General features: G+C 45.8%; 2 protein-coding genes across 8 annotated transcripts in view; one reads left to right on the top strand and one right to left on the bottom strand.

The window, feature by feature from the left end:
* The window catches only part of abracl (ABRA C-terminal like), a 28,517-nt gene extending 4,501 nt beyond the window's left edge, over positions 1-24,016 (bottom strand). The window contains exon 1 of one of the 6 annotated variants that reach the window (XM_033025987.1): positions 23,856-24,016. In XM_033025987.1, coding sequence (XP_032881878.1) covers positions 23,856-23,927 — 72 coding nt within the window. In that variant the 5' untranslated portion in view covers positions 23,928-24,016. Of the gene's footprint in view, positions 1-735; positions 783-897; positions 1,102-23,855 lie in introns of those variants that run through there. The other 5 variants (XM_033025990.1, XM_033025992.1, XM_033025991.1 and 2 more) reach the window with 5 other exon arrangements.
* A 437-nt stretch (positions 24,017-24,453) lies between these two features.
* Positions 24,454-25,134, top strand: part of reps1 (RALBP1 associated Eps domain containing 1) — a 67,259-nt gene continuing 66,578 nt past the window's right edge. The window contains exon 1 of one of the 2 annotated variants that reach the window (XM_033025984.1): positions 24,454-24,527. The gene's annotated coding sequence lies outside the window, so the exon portion shown is untranslated. Of the gene's footprint in view, positions 24,528-24,682; positions 24,926-25,134 lie in introns of those variants that run through there. The other variant, XM_033025985.1, reaches the window with a different exon arrangement.

Below are 25,134 nucleotides of genomic sequence, written 5' to 3'. Positions count from 1 at the left end.
AAAGGGAAGGGGAGTTACATGGGATCGATCATTTAAGATGAGGGGCATAGAAATCCCTCGCAGAGGGTGGTGAATCTCTGTAATTATCTGCCCTGGAGGTTTCTGCAAGCTAAATCATTGCAAGTATTTAAGGTGGAGAGAATATTTTTGGAAAGATTGGGGGATTTGAAAGCCACAGGAGACTAACATTGAAGTGGCAGGTCAGGTTTGAGGGTCATGGGGTCTTATTTTATGGTCCTATGTGGTTGTAAGTTGGGAGGAGGAGATGGAGAAAGGGAAGGCGAAGTGAAAATTGGGGTGGGGGAATGAAGGTTAGATGTTGAGTTGACGGAAGATGGTGAATGGGGTGACATTAGCAGCAGCGAGTTGAGATGGGACCAGGGGCAAGGGAGAATTAAATAACACCATCAAGATTGGATGAAGGGTGAAAACATAAGGTAGAGTTGCCAGACAGATGGACGGCGAAGCACCCGTCACTTTGAGAAGCCACATTTCCAGTGGTTAAATGTGTAAGTGGAGCAGCGCCAAGCGATGCACGGACGGGGATCTGGAGCGCTGCCGCACTCCTGAACAGCACACGTGAGACAATATAGTCGGCGCGGAAGTAAGCGACTTTACCAACGCCCAGTGTCGAGCACAACCGGACATGTATTACACAGGCAACAAAGCACAGAAAAGATACAGCCCTATTATTAAAAACAAGGTTTGCTTAATTAAATTAAATAATACACCCACTCCAGTCGCTTTGTGGAATAAACATTCTGCTACTGCCTCAAAATGCAGAAACACGCGCATTTATTAAAAGATCGGCAAATGCTGCCGAGTTTACGACTCGCAATCAATTTCCCAGTACAACCGCGCCCCCACCCACCCCACCTCCCAGTGGGCCACAATTACCAGTCAAAATACATGCACTTCAGCCTCCTCCGCTCGACTGTTAAATTCTTTTCGGTGGGTTACCCGACAAGTACAGGAAGTGTTAAAGATGAGGAAGTTGAGACAAGGGACTGACTCCCTGGTCTGACGTCAGGGAGCTTTCTCTGAGTTGCAGCGGATTTCCACCAGGGTTTGGTTACTGTCCTCCCGAGACTCCAAGGCGACTGGTGCTGAACTGGCTGTCGTTCCCATTCCTGGATTACGAACTGCGTCCCAGCCAGTTACGTTTCTATGCGCATGGAAATGAAATGTAGGACATGATTGCACTGGGGCGCAGAAGAAATCCACCTGCATGTTAAAAACCAGAGGAACTCAGCGGGTCAAGCAGCATCTGGGGGCGTTTATCATTCAGAAGAAGGGTCTCGACCCGAAACGTCACCCATTCCTTCTCTCCAGAGTTGCTGCCTGTCCCGCTGAGTTACTCCAGCATTTTGTGTCTATCTTGAGTTTGAACCAGCATCTTCATCTTAACTGTTACTTGTCCACAGCAGATGCTTCACCTTTATCCCCCGATGCATACACCTAGTGATTTCCAAGTCCAACATGATGCCAAGATATTCTTCCATTACCTCCATACTTAATTCTTCAGCAATGAAACCTCAACTCCCCATTGATTACCGTTTTACCTGTCACATTGACTCCCCCTTTTGGCCCTTTACACTCTATGGATTTTTTAATTTCCAATAGTTGATGTAACATTGACTGCCTTTTGTCCAGTCCCTTAGCAATTCTGAGCACACAGGGCTCCTCATTTCAAACCAACCCCAGCTTTGTCATTATTTCCTCAGGCAAGGGGCGTGCTGTTGCAGTCCGGTACATTATCTATCTCGCAGACACCATATCATACCATCCTCGGGAGCATGACCCTACCGTTCAAAACCAGGCCACCATCTCCCAGATAGTTACAGATTTTCTCTCCACAGCCTCCAATCTCATAGTGCCCCGACCTAAACTACCCACTGCTATTTCTTACTTGAGATCCATAAACAGGACTGAACTGGTGGGCCCACTGCTCTTGCCCAAACAAACTCACAGTTTCATACCTGGACCCATCCAGTCTACCCTTGTTCACTTTCTTCCTTCTTATGCATGGGACATCTTTCATTTCAACATTTCAATAAGATCCCTGGTCCCAACCAGCTCATCATTTCCATGGATGTCCAGACTTTATACACCTCCACCCATCAGGAAAGTCTTGGGACTCTCCGTTTATTTTCTGAACAAAGACCCACCATTTCCACTTCATTAACACTCTCATTTGCGTAACTTTTGATACTTCCCACTTTCTATGGATCGAAGGGGGAGACATGGGCATTCACATGAGCCCTAGCTGCACTTACTTTTTGATGACTGCATTGTCTTTCTTCCAATCCTATTTTGGCACGTACTCAAGAAATACAACTACTTCTCCCACCCTACCTCTTTTCTCCGCCACTGCCGCATCTATTTCAAGACAAGGCCTTTACTCCAAAACATCCAAAATCTTCGGTGGACCGAAGGGCCTGTTTCCACATTGTATTTTTAAACTAAAAAAGCAGAAGCAAAACTATGTCTGGTAACCACAAACAATGTACCCACTATGGGTATGTCCAAGGAACGGGACCTCACATGAGGTAGCATCTGAAGACCAGGCAAACAGGAGTGAATTGAATCCCATTTCATTATTCAACTGTTGACTCACAAGTTATGGTAGAATTAGTCCATTCGGCCCATCGAGTCTACTTCGCCATTCAATCATGGCTGATCTCTGCCTCCAAATCCCATTTTCCTGCCTTCTCCCCATAACCTTTGATACACGTTCTAATCAAAAATTTGTCTATCTCTGCTGTAAAAATATCCGACGGCCTCCACAGCCCTCTGTTGCAATGAGTTCCACAGATTAACCCTTTGACTAAAGAAGTTCCTCCTCACCTCCTTTCTAAAAGAGTGCCCTTTAATTCTGAGTCTATGACCTCTGGAACCTCCGGAGGCCTTTATCGAGGCGCCGCGGTCTGGACGACTCCTGGATCGCCCATAGAAGCCCGGGACGGGGCCTCGCAGGTCAGACGGAGGAGTCGGGACCTCGCGGGTTGGAATCCGGGTTGGCAAAGTGTCCAACGGAGCAGAGGCTGGGGCCCAAGTCGGTGAAGCCTCGTGACGACGGGACCTCGGCTGTGGTGAAGCGTCGCGGCGGTGGCGATGCCTCACGGGTCGACCCGTGGTCAAAGGTCGATGAGAACGTGGAGGGGGAGGGGAAGATCTATGGAGGACCCAGAGTGGGGGGACGCCGTGAGGGGGGAAGAACAATGGAGGGCCCAGCGTGGGGGGCCGCCGTGCGGGAGGCAGGGGGGAGAACAATGGACAATTGGGGAGGGTGGGAGAACAAAGGACAATGGGGACCCGGCATGGGGGAGCTGCTGTGGGGGGGGGGGGATAACAAAAGGAGCATGTAACTATGTCAGCGCCGTAGGTGGCTGCTATTTGTATACATTGGGTATGCAAGTAAAGAAGAAGTGCTAACTCCACTGCTCCGCGCTGGTATCCTGTCAGTCGAGGGCTGTCGGTTAACCCGGCGGGACAGGCAGAGTTGAGCTGGAATTAGCGCTTCTTCTCCGCGCTGGCTGTAAGCTTGGGCCACCACTGCAACGGGCCGGTGTCCCATCAGTCCAGGGCTGCCGGTTAACCCGGCGGGACATGCAGAGTTGAGCTGGAGCTAGCGCTTCTTCTCCGCTCTGGCTGTAAGCCTGGGCCGCCACTGCAACAGGCCGGTGTCCCGTCAGTCTAGTGTCACCCCGGACATCTACGGCCGCCCCGGACAGGGATGGGACACTCGGGACGGGACGGGGACGGTCCAGTACCAATTCAACAGCGCTTGCAGGGTCAGAGACCCAGGTTCGATCCTGACTACAGATGAACAGCAGGTCTGTATTCATGCAGCAGCATAGCTGCTGAGAATGTTTATCGCGAATTACCCATGATTTGGGCATGCGCAGTTGGAATACCGAACTCGCTTATTTCTAAGAACTGTGTTACCTCATCCTTTATAATCTATATTACTAAAAGTCTGATCTTGACCACTTCCTATTGTTCTGGATATTGATTTTAGAAAAAACGCTGCCACTTGCGGCTGTGAGTTTTGGCCATCTTACTCAGAGTCCCCTTCCGCTGCGCAGGACAAGAGGATTTTTCCCATTGATGAAAAATAAAAGAGTTATTAGTGTTTAAAAAATGTTGAGATTCTCTCTCCTGAAGGCCACGCCCCTTCCGGAGGGACTATAAAACCCGGAAGTGTTGAGTGCCTCAGTCAGTCTCTGCAAGATGGGGGAGCGAGAGGGTCACGTCTCTCAGTCTGAGCTGTGAATAACACTGAACACATGTCTACTAATCTGTGAGTGGTTTTACTGACCTGTCAGTGCCCTTAATGTGGTTTGAAAATATAGTTTGGAAATGCTAAAGCTGTGTTGCCTTTGGTTTAGAAATGCTAAAGCTGTGTTGCCTTTGGTTTGGAAATGCTAAAGCTGTGTTGCCTTTGGTTTGGAAATGCTAAAGCTGTGTTGCCTTTGGTTTGGAAATGCTAAAGCTGTGTTGCCTTTGGTTTGGAAATGCTATAGCTGTGTTGCCTATGGTTTGGAAATGCTAAAGCTGTGTTACCTTTGGTTTGGAAATGCTAAAGCTGTATTGCCTTTGGTTTGGAAATGCTAAAGCTGTGTTGTCTTTGGTTTAGAAATGCTAAAGCTGTGTTGCATAATTAAAGTTGCCTTGCCTTCTATATAATTAAAAGTCTAATCTTGACCACTTCCTGTTTGCGCTTTTTATTGATTTTAGAAAAAAAACTCTACCACGTACGGCTGTGATTTTTGGCCATCTTACTCAGAATCCCCCTCCGCTCATCAGGTGCCGAGGATTTTTCCATTGATGCAAAATAAGTTATTAGTGTTTAAAAAATGTTGAGATTCTCTCTCCTGTCACTCACGCCGAAGGCCACTCCCCTCTGGTGGGAGGGACTATAAAACCCAGAAATGTGGGCATGGCTCAGCCTCTGCAAGATGGAGGAGGGAGAGTTTACAACTCGCTGTCTTTAGTGGCCTTGCACCCTGCTTGAAGTGGTAAGAAACTGCACTTGAATTTGGTGGCCTTGCACCCTGCTTGTAATGGAATTTCAAGGAATAACGTGAGTCAACTGCCAGACCACCAGCCGTGAGTGAGTGTGCTGCCAGCACAACAGGCTTCAGTGACTGAGCCGCCAGCCCAATAATCCATTTGGCCCACAATGTCCATACTAGCCCTCTGTCTTAACACAAGCATTTATTTTTCAAGTTTGACAGTTTATGTGACTTGTATGAGCTCCGTGAAAAATCTAAATGCAGAAGCTTGGAGGAGTGGAGATTTCAAAGGAAACACATTTGTGTCTTGTGTCTACGTTAACCACTGAATTAAAACCTGCAATAGTATGGAGAAAAGATACAGAGGTAAAAAAAAATCACAGGATGGAAAAACCAGTAAGGAAGCATAGAAGTATTCTTCTGAGGGCGTGACAAATTACTGCAGAATCCTAGACTTTGTTTATTGAAAGGCTGGCAAATGTTCTATGGAATCCCACTAATCCAGAACCTTCTTCATAACTGTCATGGCAGACCACGTGATGTCCAGAAATGCACCAGTCCAAACCTCCAAGTCTTGATTTGATGTTACAGAACAGGAGAAACCATGGCTTTTCTTCTTAACCATTCCCTCAGTGTCAATGATGATTTGCTTGCACTCCAGTTCTGTTAGCCGGGAAGTGGACGAAGATTCCTTTGTGGGATCCACACACTGCAAAAGGCAGGGTATGGGGTTCTTTAAAGGGCAGATGGTTACTTTGAGATCTGCCATTTCCATTGAGCCTCACAAACTCAATTACCATACAGCCATACTAAATAAAGCAACAAGACACACAACTTCATAAGTTAACATAAACATCCACCACAGCGGATTCCTCACTATGATTGAAGGCAATAAAGTCTTCTTCCCTCTTTATTCTTCCGCAGTCGCAGCGATCGAACCATCTGCAGTCGGCAATCGAAGCTCTCGCGATCTGGGCGGGTGATCGGTGGTCGGCATGGACTCGGTTGTCCAAAGGGCCTGTTTTCACGCTGTATCTTTAAATTAAACTAAAAACACTAAAACCAGAGGAAATCTAAAGAAGGGTTTCTACCCGAAACGTCACTCCAGGGAGTTACTCCAGCTCCAGGGAGTGATTCTGCGTTGGTTTTCAGCGGTCGCGGTGAGGCAGCGACCCACCGGACAGCAATGGCGGCCAGATCTCCCACAATGCAATGGGAAGGAGAAAATGGCCGACGCCGACCAGTTGCCGTGGCAGTGCGCGTGTGCAGGGCCGCACATGCGCACAGCTACGGCCAATGATGTGCTGGCCGTGGTTGTGCGCATGTGCAGGCCGTGGCAGTACTCATGTATAAGGCGGCCGGCCGTGCCGAGCGGAGACCCGAGAGCCGAGCGGAGGCCCAAGAGTCGAGAGCCGAGACCCGGACACGGATGGCGGGCGGAGACAGAGAGAAAGAGAGACATAGAGAGGGGGCCCGCTCAGAATTAAACGCTAGGTGTCCCGGGTGCTTGCCAAGCCAGGCAAAATGGCATGGCTTTTAGCTTGCCCGGCGGGACTGTAGGTTGCCATTGGCACCCGGGCAACCGCTAATTTCGAGCCCTGTAGACCCTTTAATCTTTGGCATGCCACACCACCCATCTCTCCAAAGGGTCAAAGATACCAGATTGGGAATCACTTCGGTCTGCAATATTTGGGCTGCATGCAGAGCCTCTACAATACCCGAGGTATGTTTAGAATCTCTCTCTCTGTAATACAGAGGATAATCTCAGAGCCCTTCATTCTGTAAGATACCTGCGAAGTTCAAAGCTTCTTCTCTCTGCATGTATGGGCCACATTCAAAACCTCAAAATCTGCAATAATTATGTTATATTCAGATCCTCTGTCTGTCTGCAATACATTGGTATTAGTTCATTATTGTCACGTACCAAGAACCAGGGATAAACTTTGGTTCCGCATCCAATCCAGGCAGATCATATCTTGCATTAGTACAATCATACCATATATGACTACATCAGGTACTGCAAAAAAGAAAGCAGAATAGTGCTACAGCTACAGAGAAAGAGACAATAAAAAAGTGTTGGGGACACAAAAAGGAAGATTGGAAATACATTCTTAGCAAATATTTGCAAGAGATCTATTCAGCAGTCTCATAACAGGAGGGGAGGGATGGTGAAATGTGCATCCAGCACATTTGTATCTTCTGTCTGATGGCAGAGAATGACCCCTGTGCAAGTGGACCTTGATTATGTTGGCTGCTTTCACTGAGACAACGTGGTGTTGATGGATTTGATTGGGGAGAGACTGGTTTGCGTGATGGACTGGGCTGTGTCCACAATTACTTGTGTTTTGGGGCAGAGCAGTTGCCATACCACCTGGGATATGATCAGATACTCCATTTGGGATCAGATTTGGGTGCGCACCATAGATCTATACATGTCGTTGGGTCCCGAGGGTAGTCATTCTAGATGGCAATTACATTTGGCAATCTCTCTGGGGATGTCAATAACCCGAAAGACATACTTTAATCCCAATACCCTGAATATGGAGACTTTTGGTGTGGAACAATGAGGAGTTAAGGGTTTTTGTTGTTCTACATTTAGTAGAGCGAAGATTTTAATCCAGACTACTGACACATAACTAATCAGAAGACAGTTACACATTGTTTAATGCATGGCCATGGGACCCAATCCATGAACAATGGTACTAATTGCTAGTTGCTGTTTATTATATCTATTGGTTCCTAGCACAATGCAGCACAGAATAGGGACAAATTGTTAGTCACAATACTTTTCCTGTGACATCATTTCAATTTGAAACAAAAAGGGAAAATCTTCCATTTCAGTGTTGCCCAACATTGTCTTACATCTCAAAGCAGTTTTATAGTAATAGTAGTAAGCAGTATTTCAGTAATGCAGTCACTGCCATGCAGCAGCCAATCTCGAAATGCAGGTAACCCCTAGCTGCAGTGTAGGGGTTGGGAAGTAGAGGGGGTTGTGTTCCTAGAACAGAACACAGTACTCCAGATGTGACATAACCAATGTTTTATAATGTTCATAGTTATATAGCATTGAAGCAGGCTCTGCTGCCCACTGAGTCCGTGCTGACCATCAAGCACACACCTACACTCATTTTTCCCCCCCACATTCCCATCAACATATCCCAGATTCTATCAGTCAACTGTGCAGCTGGTAGAGCTGCTGACTCACAGCGCCAGATATATGAGTTCAATACTGACCCAGGGTGGAGTTTGCACATTCTCCCTGTGACAGTGTGTTTTTTTTCCTGGTGTTCTAGTTCCCACCCACAACCCAAAAATCCGCGGGTTTGGAGTTTAATTAGCATCTGTAAAATTGGCAATAGTGTATAAGCAGTGTATGCACAACTGAGATAACATGGAACTTGTGTGAACGGGTAATCCATGGTTGGTGTGGACTGCTGTTATAATGGAACAGGTTCAAGGATTAGCCTAGTAGAACAGAAAAAAGGCACACTCGTCTGTTTAGTTACAAATCAGATTTATTGGCTAGAGAGAAAAACAATACTTGTCTCAGAATGCGTGGGGTCCGTTTTACAGCAGCACACCTCCCTCTCTCTGTCTCTGTCCGTGGCGCTGATCCGTGACTCAGCCCATCGGAGAACCCCTCTCGTACATGAACTAACATGGCTTGCACAGGCAGAAATCAGCTGTTTAAATAACCGCTGTTAAGTCCTGGCCAATAGTGCCGCTTCCCAATTAAAACTGCAACCGATGGCAGCGGCCTGCATCCAAGCGAGGCCCCATCCGCTGGAAACAAAACACTAAGAGCCGCAGACTTGGCGCGTAAAGGTAATACACACAACGCTACCGGCTACAGACTTGGCGTGCAAAGGTTTAAACAGAGCGCTACCGGCTTAGCGCCTGGAGCTCTAAACAAAGGGCAGTCGGCTATAGCGCTATGACTTTAAATATAGCGCTGCCGGCACAACGCTATGGGCTTTAAATATAGCGCTGCCGGCCATAGCGCTATGGGTTTTAAATATAGCTCTATCGGCCACAGTGCTATAGGGCTTTAAACATAGCGCTATGGCCACAGCACTATGGGTCACGGACTGTTCGGGCAAAATTCTCGTACTACATTCCACCCCTCGAACAGTCTGGTTACTGATACATCTGTCCTGCAGGCGTTACCTCGTTACATCCAGACCACAGGCTTTAGTAAAGTCCACGTGGTCATGATGCCAATCCGCACATACAATGTAGTAATATTATGGCCAACAAGATTGTCCCAATGGTCAGTCACCAGTGCACCACTGTTGACCACCAGTCTCCAAACATCCTGAAAGGCCACCGTCCTCCCGAGGGATTGTTGCCGTGGTATTGTTCTCCGACCCTTCGAATCTTCCCCATGGCTTCCTGGATATGTTCAGCGAGGTTGGTGATGGTCTCTGAATCACCTGGAATATAAGTACAGCACTCCCGCCCGATCAAAGCACGTGCCCACTTTCTCAGCGAGGATGAAATCTGGGACCATGCGGTTCTGTAGGGCTACGGTGCAAATGGCCACTATTCTCACTGATAGTTCTGTGATGGCCTCTTTTACCCTACTCAGGGTCAAACCAGTCACTGAGTCTGTATGACCACGCATGGTATAAATTAACTTGTTTTGTCGGAGGTCGCAAACCTTAATGTCGTTATCACTACCACCAGAGATAATCTGATCGCTTGTGTCATTAAACGTTGCTGCCAGTATTTGGTACGTGTTTTGAAACATATGGATTGCAGCCTTCTTCCGAATGTCCCATAGCTTTGCTGTTCTGTCATCGCTTCATGTACAGACCAATTGTGCTCCCCGTCGGGCTGGATAACATGAATTCACAAAGGATGGGTGACCTTTAAGTCTCTTGATTCTTTCACTGTCCCACACTGCTACAGTTTTGTCTGTTGATGCTGGAAAAAGCATGCTGCAATCTGTGTTATAATGCAATTCCATCACTGCTCCACTGTGACCTTTCAATGTAGCATAATTATCGCAGTTGCCATATACATTCCAAAACAATACAAATCGATCAAATCCTGCAGATGCCAGTGTTGATCCATTCGGGTGAACACTGTTTTTTTTTTTTGTATTCTGTATTCAAATTTATTGTCATTGTCTCAGTTAGAGTCAACGAAATGAATTTCCCTTACAGGCAGTATCATAAAAATAAAAATAAATAAATAATAATAAATAATAAAACATATTAAAAATAAAATAGAATTTTTTTAAAAGTACAAACACTGAAAGTCCACGACACAACATAACACAGTGGCACCAAGGTGAGGAAGGCACCATAGTCCAGCCAGCCTCCCCTCCATTCTTCCCAGATGTTCACTCGTGGTCGAGGTCTTCCTAGCACCCGCAGTCGCCGCCCCGGGTGGCCCGATGTTCAGGCCCTCACGCCGGGCTGGTGGAACGCCGACGCCGAACCCCGACGGTGAACATCCTCCTCAGCGGCCCGGACCTCCTGATCAGCCGCCTCCCCAGCCGGAGTCCGCAGCTCCCGAGTCCGCAGGTCGAGCCGGGCAGAGTCGCAGGACCCCGCGCTGTCCATCAGCGCTGCCCGCGTTGGGAGCCCGCAAACCGCAGCTCCATGATGTCGGTTCCGCAGGTCCAGCACTCCGGGCTCCAGATGGCGATCCCCGGTAAGGCATCGCCAGCCCCGCGATGTTACAGCGCTGTCCCGCCGCTGCTGGAGCTCTGATCGATCCTGGCAGGAAAGGCCGCGCCAATACAGTAGGTAGGCCGCTAGGGGGGGGGGGGGGGGGGGGCGAGGACGCGACTCGAATAATAGTCGCGTCTTCACCAGGAAGCGGCTGAAGGACGGTATCCCCCTTACCGTGCCCGCTTCCCCCACATAAAAACACAAAAAAAAAACACACTTTTACATAACTAAATAAACAAAAAAACAAAAAGATACCGGGCTGTAGGTGGAGGCTGCTGGCACCTTTAAGTCTCTTGATTCTTTCACTGTCCCACACTGCTACAGTTTTGTCTGTTGATGCTGGAAAAAGCACCAGGGTAAACTTCTCCCACTTGACCCATTAAGGGCCTGTCCCACTTGGCGATTTTTTTGGCGACTGCCGGCATCATTGACTGACGTATAAGGTCACCAAAAGATTTGCGGTGTGATGATGTATGACGCGCGGTGATTTTTCAAGTGTCGCAATATTTTTTTTGTCGCCGCTGGATTTTGAAATGGTCAAAATCTTTTGGCGACACTGATATGGCGCTGGCAGTCGCCGAAAAAAATTGCCAAGTGGGACAGGCCCTTTAGAGAAGCTACAACTCTTGAGTTTCTTGGTCCTGCCTGCAGTACGGCCTGCTGCTGGCTGCCCTGCACAGAGAGCAGCAGCTCGTTACGGGGGTGCTTGACCTGCACCAATGCCATCCACTTTGCTATTTCTTTTTATCAAACATTTTCTATTCTATTCGTCAGATCCTGCCGACTACGCCAATTGTTACAAGGGAACAGATTCAAGGATCTGACTAGTAGAATAGAAAAAAGGCACACTCGTCTGTTTAGTTACAAATCAGATTTATTGGCAAGAGAGAACAAAAACAATACTTGTCTCGGTATGCGCAGGGACCTTTTTACAGCAACACACCTCCCTCTCTCTCTCTCTCTTTCTTTCTGCATCTGCCCGCGTCTCTGATCATGACTCAGCCCGTCGATGAATCCCTCTCTACATGAACTAACCTATCGCTTACCGGCGCCGGCCTTTATACAGGCAGATATTAGCCGTGGAAATAACCGCCGTTAAGTCCTGGCCAATAGTGCCGCTTCCCAATTCAAACTGCAACACATGGCAGGGGCCTGCATCCAAGCGAGATTCCCCTCCCCTTTGGAAACAAAGCGCTATCAACTTCAGACTTGGCATGTAAAGGTAATACACACAGTGCTACCGGCTGCAAACTTTGTGCGCAAAGGTTTAAGCAGAGCGTTACTGGCTTAGAGCATGGACCTTTAAACAAAGCGCTGTCGGCTACAGCATAATGGGCTTTAAATATAGTGCGGCCGGCCACGGTGCTACGGGTTTTAAATATGTGGGCAGAAATGCCTGCTATCATTATGTATCTCTGATCTAAACTAAACTTACGCACGATGAGGTATTGGGACAATGAAAATATTGTTTGCAGTGGCATCATAGCATATGGACTTGGACAACATGCAAAAATACAAATTATGCATAAATTGGCCATAAATTACAAGATATGTGAATGGAAAAAGACACTACAGAGCTCCCGTGGAAGCAGCTACAGGCTGATGTATGCAAAGATTTTCGTGCCATCACAGTGGAAATTGATCGCCGAGTGGGTGCATTGAAGCGCACCTTGAACACTACTCCAGTGTGTGCATTGGAGCGCACCACTGACCTGACTCGGCGCGGTGGTCCGGATGCATTGGCGGCGTTGGATGGAGCCATTGGCATGGCAGATACAGCACTGGAGCTGCACCGGCAGGAGCCTCTGGCTTAGTTGTCGGAGTGAGGGCTGCGGCGGAGGACCTTGTATTAAACGTGGAGAATAGTCCCAGTGGTCTAACGTTGCAAGACTCTCCAAAGTGGAGTCATGTTGTGAAAAAAGGTCGACGTCATGCTCCAAACACTGTTGGTAAGCCAAAATTGTCCACCGGGCAGAGGAAGAAATTCAGTAACGCTGTGCCTATTATTGGTACCGGAGCTGTGGGCAACATCAAAATGATTAAGACTAAGCTGGTGAGTGTTTTTGCCTCCAAGTTTTCACCGGATCTAGACGTCAGAACTTTATCTGTCTATCTTAATGAAAAACTTGGCCGTGAGGTTACCTGTCAAAAGATTGACACTGTACACAGTAGATACAGTTCATTTAAAGTATCTGCGGAATGCAATGAGGTTGGCGAAATGTACAATCCGGAGCTCTGGCCAGAAGGGGCATTTGTCCGGCGCTATTACGAGCCGCGCAGGGTTGGAGTCATCGGGTCAAGCACCGCGGGGGGAATGAATATACCTGCTGGTGCTAGGGGCACTCACTAGTCTCGCTAAATGAACATTCGAGTATTATCGTACAATTGTCGTGGCCTGCGTTTGGGCCAGAGCGCAGGGGATAAAGCTCGCTGCTCAGTTGTTGACAACCTCCTGGAGAACTGTGACATACTGTGTATGCAAGAGATATTCTTAGCGAAGCAAGACTTGGACAAACTCAATTCTCTCAATGACAACTTTCATAGGGCTGGGGAGTCTACAACTGACCTTGGCATGGGAATAGTCAGAGGTAGGATACCAGGTGGTGTGGCTATTCTATGGAACAAGAAGCTTGACTCATCAGTAAATGTGATTTGGCTTGATGTTGACTGGTGCATTGCCATACACATTACTCACAACGACAAGGAATTTGTTATCCTGAATGTATATACACCCTATGAATGCCATCAGAATGAGGATGAATATTTAAATAGACTTGCTTTCATCTATTCTTTCATTCAAAACAATAATTATTGTAGTGTATATGTCATTGGGGATATGAATGCAGATATCTCAGATATGAACTCATTATTTGCCAATCATATGGCTCAGTTCTGTCAAGATAATAATTTAATATTGTCAAGCAAAGTGCTTTTACCTACAGATAGCTATACTTAAATTAGTGAGTCCTAGCACACCACATCATGGCTGGACCACTGTATTAGTACAGCTGATGCACATGCCTCATTGGGGTGTATGAGCATTCTGTACGGGGCAGCAATGACTGATCATATACCTGTTGCTATGACAATAAATGTTGAACACATACCTGTGGTATCCAGAGATAGAAATAGCTTTAATACAGAAAAACTGGACTGGTCAACGCTTACAAAGGAAGACATCCTAGCCTATTATGCCCATACAGATAAATCCTTAAGCAATATTCATCTACCTAAAGATGCAATAATATTGCGACCACCTACCAACCTGGGTACACATGGAAAAGGCGAGTTCACATCTCCCGTTGCGGTCTGTCCTATGCTCCCAACTCCCCCTTCCTATAACATCTGTGGGTGCAGGCCCAATTGCGTCCCTCTCGCTCAAGATATGGAGTCAACTCAGGAAAAACTTTGGTTTACAAGGCCCTTCCATCTTGACCCCACTACTTAAAAACCACATCTTTAAACCTTCAAGTACAGACCACGCATTCAAAACCTGGCATAGCAACGGTATCAGTAGTATCAAAAACCTATACAAGGATGGCATCTTTTCATCTTTTGCGGAGTTCTCGTCCAACTATAGCCTCCCAAACTCCTACCTTTTTCGTTTTTTCCAGATTAGGGATTTTGTGAAGAAGACATTCCCCCATTTCCCAAATCGCCCCCCTGAAACCCTGACCGATACCATCTTAGCTCTAGATCCCAACCGGAAGAAATGCATCTCTGTTTTGTATAACATGTTAGGGTCGGTTATATTGAAACCTCATACCTCATTAAAAGCTGCGTGGGAGGTTGAGCTGAATACGAAACTAACAGACCAGCAATGGGACTCTGCCTTGGATTTGATCCATTCTTCCTACATACGTGCCCATCATGGCCTAATCCAATGCAAAGTCCACTACACAAATGCAAGATTATCTAGAATTTACCCCGCTGTTAGGGACACCTGCAACAGATGTAATCAATCTCCTGCCAACCATAGCCATATGTTTTGGTCTTGCCCTAAGCTAGCAGCCTTTTGGAGGAGTGCTTTCGACTTGATAAGCAGAGCCTACGGCCAGACTATTCCTCCAAACCCACTGTCAGCCATTTTCGGTACCCCTCCCAACACCAACCTCTCTGTTGCGGTGAAACGGGTTCTAGCTTTTACAACCTTGTTAGCCCAGAGACTGATCTTGCTTAACTGGAGGCTCACCTGTCCCCCGACACACGCCCGCTGGATTAAGGAGGTGCTTTACAATTTAAAGCTTGGAAAACTTAGGTTCTCTCTCAAAGGCTCTACCAAGACATTCCTAGATACGTGGAACCCTTTCTTGGAACTTGTTAACTCTCTCAACTTGTCCCCGGACTCGGAAGAGGACTGAGTGCTCTCCACCATTGTTCTTCTCTACTGCAGCTGCTCTCCCCTTAACCCCCCCCCCCCCCTCCCCACACTTATTTATTTAATTACTTACTTATTTACTGTTATTAGTGACCCCCCTTTTTTTTTCCTTCTTTTTTTTTTTAGTACTTTTTGTTTCGTTTATCTTACCATATTTGTGTGGATGTGTATGTATGTGAGTGTTGTTTGTCCCCGTTTGGTTCCGACCTGATTCGGGTGGGTTGAAGGTGGGTAAGGGTAAGGGCTTTGAGGGTTGCACAATTATGCCTTGACTGTCACTGTCTGTTATCATTGTATGTATGCTAATTGCTGTGAAATTCAAATAAAAAGATTTAAATCAAGATGCAATAATATGTAGTAATATTAATTGTAAAGATATGAAGCATAGGAGAGATATCTGCTCCATGTATAATGATATAGTAAGCGCCTTATATTTAGGCAGTAAGCCCTACTGCAAGCATAAAAATAAGACACATAACATCAGACCTGGCTGGAATAAGTATGTAGCTGAGTATCATACTGAAGCCCGTGAAGCCACCAAATCATGGGCTATGGCAGGTAGACCCAGACAGGGGCCTGGGTTTGAGCACAAGAAGCTCACTAATGCAAGGTATAAGTATGCTGTTCGCTTCATCTGTAAAAATGAGCAAGCTATGAGGGCTGATTCCATGGCTAAGAAGCTGCTAAGTAACAATGCTACAGATTTTTGGAAGGAAGTGAGAGCTCTTAGCAGTTGCAAAATATCTCTACCATGTACTGTAGTTGGAATCGCCGGAACAGCTAATATCGCGGAGTTATGGCGACAACATTATAGCACTTTATTCAACTGTGTCCAAGGTGACTTGTATAGGGTGGACAATATTGAGAGTAATGACTCGATGGTGATTATGTCACATGAGGTGTATCATGCCATGAACAAGCTGTCCAACAACAAAGCAAGTGGCTTGGATCATATCTCTGTTGAACATCTTAAGTATGCGAGTATGAGGATAGCTCCTCTCCTAACTATTTGTTTACTGGCTTTATGATTCATGGCTTGTTACCAGACTCAATGTTGTCTGTCCTGTTAGTGCCGGTCATTAAGGACAAAGCTGGTAAAGTAGGCAGCCTAAATAATTACAGGCCCATAGCTTTAGCCAGCATATTGTCAAAAGTTTTAGAAAGAGTTCTGCTGGATAGAATAAATGAGTTTGTTAACTCCACAGATAACCAGTTTGGCTTTAAAGCTAAACATGGCACTGACTTATGCATATATGCCCTAAAGGAGATTGTAAACAAATATAGAGGCAAAAACTCTTCAATCCTTATGTGCTTTATTGATGCTTCCAAAGCCTTTGACCGTGTTAATCACAGAAAGCTGTTTGGTAAAATGAGTCAAAGAGGGGTGCCTGAACACATTGTTAGAATTCTGGCCTACTGGTATGCCCACCAGACTATGCAAATAAAATGGGGCAATAGGGTCTCAGCCCCATTTGGGGTTAGCAATGGTGTTAGACAAGGGGGAATTTTGTCCCCAGTCCTTTTTAATCTATATATTGATGATCTGTCTAAACAATTGAAAGCCTGTAACACTGGGTGCGTGATTGGTAATATTTTAGTGAACCATATTATGTATGCAGATGATCTTGTGGTCTTTAGTCCATCTAGCGCTGGTCTCCAGCAGCTCCTTACTATATGTTCTGTGTATGGTGTGGAACATGACATTAAATATAATGCTAGTAAGAGTGCTGTTATGATCTGTAGAACCAAAGAGGATAAATGCCTAAAATATCCTGATTTTAAATAGTCTGACAACAATCTTAGTGTCTGTAATAAGATAAAATATCTAGGGCATATTATTACAGAACAAATGACAGATGATGAGGATATTTATAGGCAACGACGCATGCTGTATGTACAGGCGAATCTTGCGTAAATTTGGTGCGTGTGCAGATGTGGTGAAGATGTCGCTATTTAGAGCATACTGCACACCACTCTACACTGCGCACCTGTGGTCGAACTATTTAAAGACAAGTATGCAGTGACTAAAGGTGGCATATAACGATGCCATGAGAACACTGCTAAGGCAACCTAGATGGTGTAGTGCCAGTAATATGTTTGTGGCTGCAGGAGTCAGTACTTTAGAAGCTATCCTAAGACACCACATGTATAAATTCATTTGCAGGATAAATGACTCTAAAAATGTGCTTATTGTGGCCTTGACAAACATAAGGGTTAGCACTACACGCTACGAATCCCAGCTGTGGAGACACTGGTATCGTTGTCTCGTTGTAGGACATTGATCATCTTTTAATCTGGATTTTTAACTTAAGTATTGTGTTTTAAAAATATATAAATTATGATGTTTTTATAAGTGATATACCAAGATTTTATATGTATTTATGATATTTGATATGCAATGCTTTTTTAATGTAATGTTGCCCCTTGTCTGGACCTTGAGTCCGTAATAAAGTTTATTATTATTATTATTATTATTATTATTATTATATGTAGATTGAAGTCACCCATTATAACTGTTTTACCTTTCTAATTTCCACGCATTTCTAATTTCCTGTTTGATGCCATCCCCAACTCCACTACTACTGTTAGGTGGCCTGTACACAACTCCCACTAGCGTTTTCTGCCCTAGTGTTTTGCAGCTCTACCCATATCGATTCCACATCCTCCAAGCTAATGTCCTTCCTTTCTGTTGCGTTAATCTCCTCTCTAACCAGCAATGCTACCCCACCTCCTTTTCCTTTCTGTCTATCCCTCCTGAATATTGAATATCCATGGATGTTCAGCTCCCAGCCTTGGTCACCCTGGAGGCATGTCTCCGTGATCCCAACTATATCATAGTCATTAACAACTATCTGCACGTTCAACTCATCCACCTTATTACGAGTGCTCCTTGCATTGAGACACAAAGCCTTCAGGCTTGTTTTCACAACACTCTTACCCCTTATACAATTATGTTGAAAAGTAGCCCTTTTTGATTTTTGCCCTGGATTTGTATGCCTGCCACTTTTACTTTTCACCTTGCTACCTATTGCTTCTACCCTCATTTTACACCCGTCTCTCTGCTCATGCTCCCATCCCCCTGCCACATTAGTTTAAATCCTCCCCGACAGCACTAGTAAACACTCCCCCAAGGATATTGGTTCCATTCCAGCCCAGGTGCAGACCGTCCTGTTTGTACTGGTCCCACCTCCTCCAGAACTGGTTCCAATGCCCTAGAAACATAGAAAATAGGTGCAGGAGTAGGCCATTCGGCCCTTCGAGCCTGCACCGCCATTCATGGCTGATCATCCAACTCAGTATCCTGTACCTGCTTTCTCTCCATATCCCCTGATCCCTTTAGCCACAAGGGCCACATCTGGCCTCAACTACCTTCTGTGGCTGAGAATTCCAGATTAGCATTTATGATATGACTAGCCTGGATAGAATGCAAAACAAAGATTTTACAAAAGGAAAAAAATAAATAGAATGCAGAATAGTGTTACAAAGAAATGCAGGTAAGAAAAGTGCATGGGTTGTGGCAAGATAGATTGGGAATACATCCTTAGCATATGTGTCTTTTTACAATACTGGAGAGTTTTTAATGAACAAGATTAGTATTCACTTTTTTACACCAATACACTGTTCTTAAAAAAAATCTGCCCATCATGTGAAACCTTATAAATAGCAAATAAATGAGATAACTTCAAGACTGAAAGTCAAAAACCTATTTCATGACAGACAAATTTTCATCGTTTTACCACCAATTTGGACACCAAAAATGTGACTTTAAAAACGGTGCCACATTTAGTCATGAATATTTAATTCATAAATAAACTTCATATAACCCCTCATACATATACATTTTGATAAAGATCTAGGCTTAATATCTTCATCAATACCAGGAGAAAAATACAGTAAGTACAGCGTGGCAGATGCAGTATAATATAGATAAATGTGAGGTTATCCACTTTGGCGGCCAAAAACAAGGGGGCAGATTATTATCTCAATGGGGTTAGGTTAGGTAAGGGGGAGGTGCAGTAGGACCTGGGCGTCCTTGTACACCGGTCACTGAAAGTTGGCTTACAGGTACAGCAGGCAGTGAAGAAATCTAATGGAATGTTGCCTTCATAAGAGGATTTCAGTATAGGAGTAAAGAGGTTCTTCTGCAGTTGTATAGGGCTCTGGTGAGACCACATCTGGAGTATTGTGTATAGTTTTGGTCTCCTAATTTGAGGAAGGACATCCTTGTGAATGAGGCAGTGCAGCGTAGGTTCACGAGAATGATCCCTGGGATGGCGGGACTGTCATATGAGGAAAGATTGAAAAGACTAGGCTTGTATTCACTGGAGTTTAGAAGGATGAGGGGCTATCTTATAGAAACATATAAAATTATAAAAGGACTGGACAAACTAAATGTAGGAAAAATGTTCCCAATGTTGGGCAACTCCAGAACCAGGGGCCACAGTCTTAGAATAAAGGGGAGGTCATTTAAGACTGAGGTGAGAAAAAACGTTTTCACCCAGAGTTGTGAATTTATGGAATTCCCTGCCAGAGGGCAGTGGAGGCCAAGTCACTGGATGGATTTAAGAGAGCGTTAGATAGAGCTCTGTGGGCTAGTGGAGTCAAGGGATATGGGGAGAAGGCAGGCACGGGTTATTGGTAGCGGACGATCAGCCATGATCACAATGAATGGCGGTGTTGGCTCGAAGGGGGCGCTGATCTGTGCGCGGCTGCCCAGCCTGCAGCTGTCTGTCTTTTCATCTTTCTTTTTATTTTTAGTTAGTTAAAGTGTTTTTGTTTCTGGAGTTCTAGACTTTTTTATGTGGGGGGTGGGGGGGGAAGGGGGAAACTACCTTTCAGGGTCCCTACCTGGTCGGAGAGGCAGCTTTTCTCCAGGCTGCAGCTTCGACCCGTCCTCGCGGCCTACCAGCGGGCCTGGAGCGGCGTTTCCTGTCGGGCACTGCCCAGAACCACGGCTTCGGCAGCGGCACAGCGCTGGAGCGCTGTCGTGGAGTGGGCGATGCCTTGCCTGGGTCGCCGCGCTGGAGCTCCGGTGAGCTGAAGTCCGCCGAGTACAACATCACGGAGCTGCGGGTTTGAGGAGCGGCCAGCTGCGGGCGGCGGCGCCGAACTGTACACCGGGAGCCTGGGATCTCGCGACGAGATCGCCAGTTGTGGAGCTCCAACCGGCGCGGCCTTGTTGGCTTCGGAAGCCGCGGCCTCCAGTACGGAAACGGCCGTTCCAGGTGTCCCAAGCCGCTGCGAGGATTCTCCCGACGCCGGAGCAACATCACCCGGCGAGAACGGCCAGGAACATCGGGCCTCCGTAGAGGCAACTGTGGAGGCCTCAATGGGCCCGACTATGGGTGAACTGGGGTTGGGGACTGGACTTTGTGCCTTCCCTCATGGTGGGAGCCATTGTGGGGGGATGTTCTTATGTTTAATTTCTTATTAATGTTATGTCTGTATTCTTTCTTTATGTGCTGCACTGGCAAGAAGCATTTCACTACACCTAGGTGTATGTGACTAATAAATAACCTTTGACCTTTGAAGGGCCGAATGGCCTCTTCCTGCACCTATTTTCTATGTTTCTATGTAAATTAAAGATAATACAGTACTGTAAAGATCCCGTAACGGTCGTTGTGCTTGGTATCCAATGTCACAACGACCGCTATCGGGGTCAGTACCCCCGTAAGTTAAATCATGGAGGCTCCAAACCTCTAATACATTTCAAAAAACCAACGAGGTATCTTATGGTAGTAGCGATTACTGGGCGTTAATTATTTTTTCTTATTTTCCAATTTAATATATCAAAAACATCGTGGTGTCAAAAAATGCAACGACCGCTTACGATAAATTTCCCGACTTTTTTAAATAAAAATAATTTTTGTTTGTTTACATATATTGATCTTCAAAACTAAGAAACTGAGCCAATCTTCAATTTGGCAGCACACTGTCTCTTTTTACTTTTTACTTACAAAAAAATCACCCCAAATCAAACGATCTGACGAATCATCGGCCATCGATAGCTCAAATCCATAAGGTTTAGATCACATCGGTGAAAATGTTTGGTTCGCGCTGATAATGTAACGTTAGTTTTCTGGGACACCAAACCGTTTAGTGTCCACCGCAACGTACGTTTGTGTGTATGAAGTGTAATGCGCGTTGCGGTGTCCACTCAGATGGATGCAATATTCTACTACATGATCAGGTGAATGAAGTGGAAATGGTGTTTGTAATTTTATTGTTCCATGTGGTATTCATAAACACAGAAAGGAATAAGAAATACGTGCACTTACTGTGCCAACCAGGTCACTGGTGGAAACCACTCGACAACCGTTACACAAAATGTATTTGCATTCCGATGCCATTTTCGGAAACGCCATCAATATGCTATCTTTTCTTATGTTTTCACATTTTTGTGTGCAGTATTGTAAAAAGACATATATATACACATACTCATAAGTACACATACACATATATATGCTTTGCTAGGCGGAATACCAGACATGTTACTGTATTTTTCTCCTAGTATTGATGAAGATATTTCCCTAGATCATTATCAAAACCTGTACATACGAGGGACCATATGAAGTTTATTTATGAATTAAATATTCATGACTAAATGTGGCAGCGTTTCTAATGTCACATTTATGGTGTCCAAATTGGTGGTAAAACGATGAAGATTTGTCTGTCATGAAAAAAGTTTTTTACTTTTGGTCTTGAAGTTATCTAATTTATATCTGGTATTTATAAGGTTTCACATGATGGATAGATTTTTGTTAAGAACAGTGTATTGGTGATAAAAACTGAATAATAATCTTGTTCCTCAAAATCTCTCCAGTTTTGTAAAAAGACACATGTACACACTGAACTTTTTTTTCTCTCTCATTTATTATATTGTTTTACAGTATACTGTGTTTACAGATTCTGTTGTGCAGCAGCAAGAATTTCATTGTTCTATCTGGGACATATCACAATAAAACACTCAGACTCTTGGTCTAGCCGATATACAGGAGGCCACATCAGGAACACAGGATGCAGTAGATGAGGTTAGAGGAGGTGCACATGAACTTCTGTCTCACTTGGAAGGATTGTTGGGGTCCTTGAGTGGAGGTGATGGAGGAGGTATAGGTACAGGTGTTATACCTCCTGCGGTTGCAGGGGAAAGTACCTGGGGAAGGGGAGGTTTGGGTGGGAAGGGATGAGGAACCAAGGAGCTGCAGAGGGAGCGGTCTCTGCGGAAGGTGGAAAGGGGTGGAGATGGGAAGATGTGACTAGTAGTGAGATCACATTGGAGGTAACGGAAATGTCAGAGTATGATATGTTGAATGCAGAGGTTGGTGAGGTGAAAAATGAGGACCGGGGAGCACTATCCGTGTTTCGTCTGGTGGGAGAGGGAAGTAAGAGCAGAACTACAGGACACAGAGGAGACTTGGGCAAGTGATCCATCTGTGACAGAAGTGGGAAAGCCATGGTTACTACAGAAAGAGGGCATATTGGATGCCTTAGAATGGAAAATCACATTTTGTGGCAGAGACGGAGGAATTGAAAGTAGGAAAGAGTGAATTTGCAAGAGGCCGGGTGGGAGGAAGTGTAGTCCAGAAAACTATGGGAGCTGGGAGGTTTATAGTCAACGTCAGTTGGTAATCTGTCCCCTGTGATGGAGACAGAGAGATCAATAGATATTCCTGGTGAATTTGGAAGTACGTGATGAAGTTAATCAAATCCATGAGTTCTGCACAGGTGCAGGAAGCCTCCCTGATGCAGTGTCGATATAGCGATGGAAGAGTTGGGAGATAGCCCAATGTACAATGATTGTATGATATAACAATCCACAATTCAAGCCCAACTCACAGCTATTGTGTTCAAGAGGTTGTTCTCCGTTGCCATGCTGTGAGGTTGAGAAGGAGTTTCTTCCCAGAGGCCATAAGGACTGTAAACTCCTATCTCACCTATCTCTACCTAACTTTACTGTGCCACTCTACTGCTTTTTTTCCCCCTTTCCTTCCGCCCACAATATTTAATATGTAAAAGAATATGTGATTCTGTTCCATTCTATTTGTAGTTTGTTTGGTTGTTTGTTTGTTTGTCTTTTTGCACAAAGTCCGCTAGCATTGCCACTTTTCATTTCACTGCACATCTCGTATGTGTATGTGATGAATAAACTTGACTTGACTCATCTCTAGTCTTTGATCCAACCATCTGCCTGTCAAAAAATCCTCCTCGCCCTTGTTGACTAATACCTGCCACACTTTGTCCTGCCTCTCTCCTTTTCTAGCATTCTTCACACACCCTACAATCAGTCTGAAGAAGGGTCTCGACCCAAAACGTCACCTATCAATGCTCTCAAGAGATGCCACCTGACCTGTAGAGTTACAGTTCAATAATGTTTTATTGTCACATGTGCAAAACAGTGACATTCTTTTTCAAGTTGCCAGATAACTCATTAGTCTTATGGAGCGGCCTTCGATCCAGACGAGCCCCTAGAACGTTCAGCATATCGATATTCCTCTTCTCACCCAGCAGTTACTCCAGCACTTTATGTTCGACTTTGTATTTATTCAGATTCCTTCCTGGATCCTACGTATTCTGACCATCCAGAAGCCTACCATGCAGTGGTTTATCAAATACCCTGCTAAAGTCCATGTTGACAATTTCAACTGCCCTGCCCTTCTTGGTCACTTGAAAAAAAAACAAATTAACTGAACAAGATCCCTTGGACAAATCAGTCAAGAGTTATTCCTTGTGTCCAACATTTCCCACATTCTCTCTACAATTTAATGCTAGTTTCCTCACCTCCAGATGAATTGGACCGCAAACATTTCGTTCTTCACAAGTGCTGCCTGACCTGCAGGGTGTTTCTGGCATGTTTTAGTTTGCAATGTGGAGACACAAGATATGCGGGGTTTAAAACGTATGTTCAGCTTTGTTTTACATCTAACCCCCGCGGGCCTCCATCGTGCTGCCAAATGACGTCCTGCCGCCAAAATGAAGCGGCCGTTGCCGATAGCTTCGCCATCGCTTGGACCACGTGAGCCACAATCCAAGCGCAGCAGACCGTCGACGCCAGGACGCCATTGGACAAAAGTCTGGCCCGATAATATCTATTTAAAATGCAATTGATCGCTGAATCGGAACATATGCCAGGCTTGACTAGAGGTCAGGGCATACTGCCGGTACATTCCGTGCGCGCATTAGCGAGATAATACACCCCGCCAGGTTGCACTGTCCCTCGAGCTAGCGCAGGGTTCACACAGGCGCAGAACCATGGTGGTGCTGGGTTTACGCATGCGCAGAAGCGAGAGTGGCTGGGTTGGGAGGGGGAAGGGGTAATCTCGCGAGATGACGGCGGCGGTCCCGTTCCGCCCCACCCCCTCCTCCCTCCCTCCCCCCTCACGGAGCGCGGCTCGCGGCTCGCCATCTGGTTGCGGGACCTGGGCGGCCATTACGCTGGGAAGACTTTAGGAGGTAGGAAAGCGGCTGGGGAGCAGTTGGTGGAGGGACAAGCGCTGCTGCGACTATAGGAAGACGCAGTGTGGAATGAGCGTCTCTTTTTTATTTGTCGAGAGTTGTAGGATCCGGGAGGCAGAGGATGGGAGCTGGATGAGCGGTGGGCAGGGAGGGGTGAACGTTGAGTGGGGGATGTGAGAGCAGGCCGACATGGCCGGAGTCGGTGTTTGCAACTACATTTCCCATCGTGCACCTACTGAACCGCGCAATCGTAGAAACATTGGGGGAGAAAAAGTTTGTGAAAGCTCTGGAGTGTGTGGGTCACTTTCATTTCCTCTGCCGATTGAGGGTGGACGCTGGCAAGTAAAACTGGGGGAAACTAAGCGGTGAAAGAGTAAAAGAGCCTCTGTTTTATGGTAGATCTTTAGATTTAATTGAAAAGAAAAAGCCAATAACCGGGGTTTCTATGTCTGGAATATCGTAGGCAGAAGCAGCATAAATTATTTTTGAGAACCGGCGATGAGTTTCTTAGTGTGATGATGGAGTTCGCACATTATTGGGTGGTGATTGCAGGATTTGGAGTCAACGATGTGCATTTCCGAGACAAAATATTGTGTGACTTAGC

The sequence above is a fragment of the Amblyraja radiata genome, chromosome 8 (assembly GCF_010909765.2).
Source record: "Amblyraja radiata isolate CabotCenter1 chromosome 8, sAmbRad1.1.pri, whole genome shotgun sequence".
Classification (NCBI taxonomy): domain Eukaryota; kingdom Metazoa; phylum Chordata; class Chondrichthyes; order Rajiformes; family Rajidae; genus Amblyraja; species Amblyraja radiata.
The sequence above is the reverse complement of the archived record's forward strand: the minus strand, read 5'-3'. Positions and strand labels throughout refer to the sequence as shown.